Source organism: Urocampus carinirostris, chromosome 2, assembly GCF_059441175.1.
Source record: "Urocampus carinirostris isolate Australia breed hairy pipefish chromosome 2, RoL_Ucar_1.0, whole genome shotgun sequence".
NCBI classification, from domain to species: domain Eukaryota; kingdom Metazoa; phylum Chordata; class Actinopteri; order Syngnathiformes; family Syngnathidae; genus Urocampus; species Urocampus carinirostris.
Genome location: NC_142350.1, coordinates 2,410,577 through 2,420,003, shown reverse-complemented (window position 1 = coordinate 2,420,003; position 9,427 = coordinate 2,410,577). Strand labels below are relative to the sequence as shown.

The window sequence follows — 9,427 nt, the reverse complement described above, 5'->3', positions numbered from 1 at the left end:
CAGGACCACCAGGTTCCGCAGTAGTCTAGTCCCCCTGGCCATTAGACTGTTAAATGGTCAATCTAACATATACTGGTAGTTAACCTAAATCTAAACGGCTGCTAATTTGACTTTTTGCACTACTGGCAGTTCTTTATAGCTTGCCACTCCTTGCACAATTGCTCTCTGCACTATTGTACTTACAGCGTTATTGTTACAGTGTTAATGTTACTGTTTACCTGGCTTGTTAACCTGACTGCCCATTTTGCACATCTGGTTAGCTACTCCTCTTGCACTATCGGCACTATGGTAAAATACTATACGTTGCCATAACACAATACAACTTTTACTTATATCTGTACATTCAAGGAAACTGGGCGGGTCAGATGTATCGACATTTCGTTCTGTATACACGTGTACTAGAATGACAATAAAGTAGATCTGAATCTTCTTCATAGATGGTAGTTATCATTCAAAAATTGGAGAAAGTGTATCAAGTTTGGGAAGTAGAAGTGAGATCGTGTTTCATCCTTGGCTACAATTAAAATACCTTCTAGGCTGATTGCACAAGCTCACTTTACTCATCCAGACTATATTTTCATGTGATGGGTTCAATTTCCACACGTGTGTCTCTTATTACGACTGAAGCTACGCGGCGATGGCGTGAAGTCCGACAGCTAGCTTTTTGCACAGGGAACAAAAGTCTTTGATTGCTCTTATCCGATTGCCTCTTAAGTATTAATAAGGATCTTGAAGAAGACTCCATCAATGTTGCAGGAGCATCACCATCCAAATGGTGCAATCTTCCAGAGTAGAAGCTTCCGACTTGCTCCTTTTCCAGTCAGCAACAAACTACTACCTTTAAATGGAAGCAGGAACAACCTTCACAGTTTGTCAAAGTTGCCATGCGAGCTGAGAACAGCAAAGATCTGAAAGAAGGTTGAATTCCAAGTTGTCATGTCTTGACAGCTTTGCTCCAGCCTGCAAAGTACAGGTAGGATGTCTTTCAAATCTCTATGACAGAAGTCAAAATCGGTCAACTTGTCCACTGTACGTTATTTTGTTGTGGATTGTTAATGATGGCTAAAGTTTGTCAGGTGAAGGATACAGGAAACACTGTTCAGATATAAAAGAAGGCTTGCTTGACTCAGCCCAAGTGAAGTGGAAGGAGATTTCATTTCCTGTTAAAATGATAATGCTTGTCCCTTTTGTGGGCTGTACACTCAAAGTGTGTATAACTTGTCCTCTTGATATCAGCATATTGTATAGTGCAACTGAAAACAAGCAATACAAAGCACAAGGAAGAATAAAAACAACATAAACTCAAAAGTTAACTAAAAGGAACATTTTTTTCCTTTGGCCTTTGCAAAGTTTTTTTTTTTTTTTTGAAAAATCCTTTAAATGGACAGTGTTTACAGTTTGACCTCTAGATGTTGCTGTATTGTGTATTGCAACAGCCAACGAAGAAAGTGTACAAATTTATGGAGACTCAAAGTGACTAAACAGCCCATTTTTTTTTCTCATTTTCTGCCTGTAACAAGGTTTTTTTTTTGGGTACCGTATCGGCAAATGGCCGACAATCATGTCCGATCCCGCTCAAGTATCTTATGTCATATGAATACAATTTTCCTCAAACAAAATGCACATGTATATGATAGTTCGTGTATTTTTCTTATTTTTGTCATCAATATTCCTTTCTAACAAGTAGTTTTTTAATATGTAATGGAAAATTATAAATGAAAACTAATCAGCTTGTGCACTGGATGTTATGTATGTTTTTTTGTGTATTGTGATGCATAGCAAACATTGGTCAGATGAAATGGGACACATTGGCCAGAGATGAAAGAAGGCTTGGTTGGCTCAGCTTAGGAAGGAGAGTTGATTTCTTGTCAAAACGATCATGCTTTTGTGGGCTATTCCCTCAAAGTGTGTATAATTCATCCCAAAACAAGTGCTAGCAAAGGTAAGAATAAAAACTATGGAGACTTAAAATGACCAAAAGCTAAATTTTACTATTTTGCCAAGCCTTTTGCAAGGTTAGAATTGTTTTACATTTATAGGGACAGTGTGCATAATATGACCACTAGATTTTTCTGTATTCTGTAGTACAACTGAAAACAAAGGAAGCATACAAACTGTGGAGAGACAAAGTGACTAAAAAGCTCCGTTTCTAGTGTTTTTTCCTTTCATAGGTTTTTTGGGTACTGTGGCAGCAAGATGGCAGCAAAATATGTCAGCTCCCTCTAGGTGGGTCTCAAGTTGTGTCAAATGAATACAAATTTCTTGGGAAAAAAAAATACATGTTTATATGTTTGTTCCTGCATTTTTGCTCATTCAAATGTTTTTAATGACATGATTTTTTTAGATATGAACAGAAAACAAAATTGATCTGGTTGTCCACTGTATCTCGTCTCATTAGCTACACCGCTTATCCTCAGTAGGGTTGCGGGGGTGCTGGAGCCCATCCCAGTAATCATTGGGCAGTGGGCAGGGGACACCCTGAACTGGTTGCCAGCCAATTGCAGGGCACACGGGGACAGACAACTCACTCGCTCATTCACACCTAGGGACGATTTGGACCGGCCAATCCACCTGAAATGCATGTTTTTGGAATGTGGGAGGAAACCGGAGTGCCCGGAGGAAACCCACACAAGCACGGGGAGAACATACAAACTCTGCACAGGAAGTCTGGAGCTGGATTTGAACCCACGCAGGAGGTTCCCAAGACATGAACTGTGCCGCCCATGCGCTAACCACTGCGTCGCCGTGCTGCCCTTGTCCACTGTATGTTATATTTTATGTGTTTATTGTGATGCATGATAAAAGTTGATCAGGTAAGGGGAAGGGGACACACTGGTCGGAGATAAAAGAAGTGTTGCTTGACTCAGAAGGAGATTTGATTTCTTGTCTAGATGATAATGCTTGCCCTTTTTGTAGGCTGTCACCTCAAAAAAATCAGGCCAGATTCAGAATATTTATTATCATTGTCAAAGAGCAACTAAACTTTGTTTGGAGCGTTCAGTCAATCATTTACAGTTAAAGAATATGCAATGATCCACAGAATGAATAACGATTGAAAACCTAATACCCATAAATAACCCAATATAAACATTAAACGTGCAGACATGGTACCATAAAATCTCAATTGCAGCATGATTAAATCAAATCAATGTTAAAGTGCAATTGTGTCCGACTTTCATCATCGTTCACTCTCGAAGTATAATGGGGAAGTGTTTTGGACCCAGTTCAGTTATTGACAGCCTTTACAGCCTGAGGATATAGACCAGGGGTCGGCAACCTATGACACACGGCAAAGTAATAATGTTTTTTTTTTTAAATGCCCATTTTTACCTAAAATTGTGACATTTTCATTGCGCGCTATGTTGTTTAGCGGCTTTACGGTGAGCGTGTGTCTGCGCGGCGCCTCACAGAGGATGAGAGATCTGTGTTTTAACTCTCCCACAGAAACATTGGCACGCGATAAATGAACGAATCTCGTTCTTTTTAGCCAGTGTGGACAGATGACTGGGGCTTTGTGCAAAAAATGACCGTGCTGTCTGTGCATTATGCCTCGAGAGCGTTGTACCTCGCACGTCAAGTGTTAAACTTCATTACGAGACAAAACATGAACATGAATTCAAGGACGAGTCTGAAAAGGAGGATACATTAAAACGCGCTGTGTCCAGGTACGGTGTAGTGCCTAAATGTGGCTCTCCTGCAAAATCCTCGCGTGAATGTGCATTCTGCTGCGCTTCCGACAAAAGCGATCATATTCTATATGATAAGTTTATTAAAAGAATTAAGCGATCGTAGTCTATATAACGCGTTTATTAAATTAATAAAGCGTGATCGTATTCTAAAAAATGCGTTTGTTAACACAGATGCAAAAGTCACCGGAGATGAATCAATGTACGCTATGATATCCACGATCACAACTAATTGTACACAAATAGTTTTTATTTGATGTACTATAATAGCCAAATGTAATGTATTTTTATTGTGAATGAAACCCTGGTTGCATTGGATCCCGCGGTGTGAACAAATCTTTTTTTTGTTTGTTTTTTTTTTCATTTAAAATCGGACTTCCCTGCCTATACTGTTTGCAAAGTAAGACACACTTTAAACCTATAATGTTTTTTTGGCTTTGGGATCCAACTACAGAGGAATACCTCCACTTTGTGATGTGTTACTGAATACGTGTTCGACAAATCTATCTATCTACCTTGGTCATCATATCCCGCAAGAGGGGTGACCGACAGCAAGACACACACATACAATAACAAAGGAAATAAAAGGAAAATGAATAGCATAAAAAAACAAAACACACACTAATTTTTGAAACATGGCCAACCAAATTGCCCAAACACCCAAACAAGTTAGGCACCTCGGCACCCAAGTTGGTCATGCTTTCGTCCCTCCAGATGAAATGGGACACCAGAAAGCGGCCATGTCACTGGGGTCAGGGTGACACAACACACTCTTTTGTTCAACAGCAGGGCCCGACAGCTTTCACTGGTTTACCCCTGCCGCATCATACGGGTGCCCAGCCCATCCTTAAGAACGCGTTCACAATCCCACTATCCTTTCATCCCACTATCTTTTCAAACAAATTTAGTTTGTTTTATTACTACATTTACTATTATTAATAATAGTAATATCAAGAGAAACGTCTGAAACTCTTCAAAATCACTGTGCTGACATATTTATGTCACAGAAGGTTACCCTAGAAGTCGCAAGTCTGTATCTCAAACATGGTCCATTTTAGCACAGGAGTCAGATTTTGGCAGGTAAAATGCCTCGTAGTTCATTGTTGATGAAGAATGGTTGAAGTCATGGATGTCTACAGGCCTTTCCACATGTTGCTCACATTCATTTTTTAGTTTGTTAAAGAACAAGAATAGTGGAAGATAAAATTGTTCAGTTATACGATTTCAATGTATATCCATGTTGTATATTTGGACTGGTGTAAAATTACAGCTCTGTTGGATATAAAAAAAAATTGTGCGAGTCATTATTCTTGGTGTGGCACACTGATTTACAAGGAAATTTGAAAGTGGCACTCCACACCCAAAAGGTTGCTGACCCCTGATATAGACTGTTGGCCACGCTAGATGTTCTGGCCTGTATTGAATGGTATCTCCTCCCTGAGGGCAGCAGGTGGAAGAGGTGGTGAGAAGGATGGTGCTGGTCTCACAGGATGTCATGGACTCTTCTAAGACAGCGAGTGGTGTAGGTGGTACTGATCTCGGGGAGAATTGTTCAAATAATTCTTCTTGCAGCTTTCAGCACCTGCTGGATCGACTGCTGGTCAGCCTTAGTGCAACTGGAAAACCAAATAAGCAGTATGTCAGTACACTGCTGAAGACACAGTTGTAGAAGTTTACCATCAGAGATCTGAGTGTTCGTCAGCTTCCTCAGGTAGTTGAGCTTTTCCTACTGCTGAAACAATATGGTCCCCCCAGGACAGGTCTTCAGTCACTGTAACCCTCAGGAATATAAAACTTCTTTTGGATTTTTAGAACGAGGTTGTTGTTTTGACACCATGTCTCCAGATGTTGCAGCTCGTTCCTGTAGTTCGTCTCCTCATCGTCGGAGATTAGCCCGACCACGTGGTTTCGTCGGCAAACTTGATGATGAGGTTGGCTGTGGAGATGGCAAGGCAGTCACATGTGTACAACGAGTAGTATAGCGGACTTAGAACGCAGCCTTGAGGAATTTCAGTGTGGATGACCAGAGTGGAGGAGGTATTGGTTCCCATCCTAAACTGCTGTGTTCGGTCTGTCAGGAAGTCCACAGTCCAATTGCACAGGGCAGTGTAGGGTCCTAGTTGTTGAAGTTTGGTCAGGAGTTTGAATGGCCGGATGGTGTTGATAGCCGAGCTGTCGTCCACCAAGAGGAGCCTTCCATAGGTGTTTTTGTGCTCCAATAATTTGTGCAGCGCTATGGCATCCTCAGTTGATTGATTTCTCCTGGCTGTCAGTTTTACACTTCAAAATGGCTTCCCTTTTTTTGCGTTGTGAAGTCACCAGACAACTCCATTCCACAGTTACACTAAGATCCCATTATCTATATTGTGTTTGGTTTAGGGGTCGCTAGTTGAGACTAGCGTAACATTGCCAACTATCTTTGCTTAAGCAGCTGAGATTGCAGACACTGTCATTAGCGGTATTAGCGTTAGCAGCTAGCATTGGCGTCTAGTGCTCAAGTAAACCATGGAAAATTGAAAATAAATGCACCGTACAGAAATCGTTTTCTTTTGTCCGATTTTTGGCTGTTGTCAGCATGGACTAGGCACATATTTATCGTTAGCGGTAAGCTGTTAGCTTTAGTAGTGTTTAGCATGGATTTAAGGGGTTGCTAAGTGTTTTGGATACAATATTAGCAACCAGAATTAGTAGCTTGTTTCCATTTTTAACAATCGATAAGTTTGTGGTCAAATTTTTGACTGGGCTCTCTGTTCTTTTGACAGTGAGTGCTCTATTATGTCACTTAAACCAACCATGATAACCACAATATTACCTATCAAAACATTCCTCGTAGAAAAGACGTAAGTAAGATCTATCAACGGGACTAGAGAAAAACCCATTTGTGCAATGTTTGTGTTCTGGAAAAGTTCACAGATGAAACAGAACAATATATTAATCGCTCGCTCATTTTCATTTTGACGAAGAATCAAAACTCCTTCCAAGCCATTTGAGTTGAGTCAATGAAGCCTTCTTTCATCTCCGGCATGCATGTCCCATGTCCTCCAGAAATAAATATTATGTTGGTGATGCTAATTACTTTGGACACAAGATGACTTTTCCAAAACATGTGAGGTAATGATAAGCGAAGTACATCTGTTGCACAAACGTGTTAATTTTCAGTCCTGTCAATATTCCGTGTGGGTAAACAAATAGGATAATGAGATTTGTTTTGAAAGATAACAGCTATCATATTGGTTTCGACATCATGGGTTGTGACCTAGCAGACCTTATCTGAAAAACAAGGGACCAGCATGTGTGCCACTTGTATGAGAGACAATTGTGCATTGATTTCAAAAACAAAAAAATCAAATCTCCTTCCAAGCCCCTTGAGCAGAGTCAACGAAGCCTTCGTTCATCTCAAGCCATCAGGTCCCATGGCCGCTATTGGTTTGTGAGTATGTGTGTGAATTGGAAAGCACATTGTAAAGCGCTTTGGGATGTCTTCATTGACTTGAAAAGTGCTATATAAATGCTGACCATAACAGAAATTGATCAAACCAGCGCGTTGTTGCGTTAATAAACACTCATTCTTGTGTTTTTTAGCGCAGAGCTGGGACTGTGGCCTACATGGAGCCCGAGGCGAATCAGGCACCGGTTGAGATGGATGTGGATCTCGGTTTTGCACTTTTCTTCCTTTCGCTACTGTGTTTTTTCTTGCTGGTGACAGTGGTCCGTTGCGCCCAGACGGTTATTGACCCATATGGCTCTATCTCCACCTCCACCTATCAGGAGGAGCAGATTACCTAAAGAGGCGGACCCTCGTCAAGTAATACATAAATGAACAACTGAATCAATAATTTTTCTTATGGACAATGACTGATGAGTGCTTCGGGTTTTTTTTCTGGTTCAATCTAGTACTGTAAATAGACCCTCTTTAAAGGGCCATTGTGTATTACTGTATTCCGTGATTCCTAGTGAGACAAATTTTATCATTAATTTAACATTCATTTGAAAAAAATATATGAATTTGAGTAATAAGCAAAAATACATGAACTAGCATATAAATATACATTTTCAATATACTTCTACATCAAGATATTTATATTTATTTGACATAACATGAGGCTCACCTAGAATAGAGGTCGGGAACCTTTTTGACCTAATGGCAAAATATTTTGTTTTTGGAGATAGCGTACCATTAATTGTAAGACAAATCGAAAAATCAAACCCGCCAAAACTGCTCTCCAGACAAAATCTAATAGTTCAGCGCATTTTATTTCACTGTGTGACGTTTGATTATTTGATAAAAATTATGAAATAAGAGTATGTAACACTTTACACCTTCCTCCTGCAATTATTTAAGATCGTTGAAGCTCATTTGGACCTTCATTTATTCGTAAATAACGGTTTCAAAACAAGGTGCAAGCACAGTTCTTTTGTAATAATGTCACAAAATACTGCAAAGGATACCGACGTATTTCCTTTCGGTGCAGGCGGCGTTGAGCAGAGAAAAATGGGCTGTGTGAGTAGCTTCGCCCACCCCTACCACTCACCCAACCAAATTGCTTTGTGTGCTTGGCTTCTGTTTCTGGGTGTTTACAATTTCTTCTGTGGGTTTTCATCATTAACTATCCCAACAGTGATCTAAATAGTTTAATGAACTTCCATAGAAAGGATTCCTGAGCAATGTACAGCCAAAATGGGGTCTGTTAGTGTGAGACCTAGACTGTAAACTGTAGTGAGGAGTATGCATTTTATACACGAGGCTGAACCATTCATTTTATTTGTGCTACGCCGGCCTTTTACACTGGACTCGACTCTGCACTTATCAGTATTGGAACACAAGAAATGAGATTTGCATCCGTACAGTTTTGGCTCCGAGCCATATGCACTCATGAAAAGAGCCATATAAGGCATGCCAGCCATAGGTTCTCGACCTTTGACCTAGAGGTAGGCGACGTGATTTTAAGATATGCTGTTGCTACGGCTACCCGAAGACCCAAAAACCTCGTGAAAGGGAAAAAAAATAAAAGAGAAACGGTGCGTTTTGGTCCCTTTGGTTTGTATAGCTTGTAATCCTTCTGGTGCTTTGTAGCCTTTATTTTCAGTTGCTGATGAGTGTGTTACTTTTGGGCGAGTACAAAGAAGATTTTATGGGATGCCAGTCCCTTATTATGACTCACTGTTTGTTGTTGTTTTGACTATTCCATCATGTTGCTATCAAACAATCATGTTGCTGTTCTTTGATTACCACACCCTTCAGGGCTGATCTGTTTTTGAAACCTTGAAAATTAAATGAAAAGAGGTGGCTCGTAGGAGGGCTTCATGGAGGGATTTTTCTTATCTCAGTGCTCCTCTCCCAGTCTTCCTTGCAACCTCAAAATCCATTGATGTCTTCACTTGTCGCCTTTTTTGAGTATCTACTAGAGTTTAAACTAATCAGTTTCATTACACAACACAGCAACATGGTCAAATATTACACACTGTCCCTTTAAGTAAATGGATATTTATGATATACAGTAATAGATTTATCTTTTATCTTAGTGTACTGTATACTGTTTACGAGATGTGGTACTCCAGGATAAACAAAAACATAAACAAAAAAAAGATATGCACGTATTTGTTGGTCCAGAAACTGTATAGTATTGTGATGCATAACAAAAATTTGTTAGATGAAAGAAATGGGATGTTGGCTGGAGATGAAAGAAGGCTTTGGTAACCAAGCTAGAGTGGTTTGTAGGGAAGTTTGATATATGGTAAGT

At 40.0% G+C, this 9,427-nt stretch overlaps 1 protein-coding gene across 1 annotated transcript; it reads left to right on the top strand.

Moving 5' to 3' along the window:
* The first annotated feature begins 833 nt into the window (after positions 1 to 833).
* On the top strand, positions 834 to 8,953 carry ctxnd1 (cortexin domain containing 1). The gene is made up of 2 exons (XM_088328319.1): positions 834 to 973; positions 7,269 to 8,953. The coding sequence occupies exon 2, from the start codon at positions 7,293 to 7,295 to the stop codon at positions 7,470 to 7,472; it is 180 nt and encodes a 59-aa protein (XP_088184445.1). The 5' UTR covers positions 834 to 973; positions 7,269 to 7,292; the 3' UTR covers positions 7,473 to 8,953.
* The last annotated feature ends 474 nt before the right edge of the window (positions 8,954 to 9,427 follow it).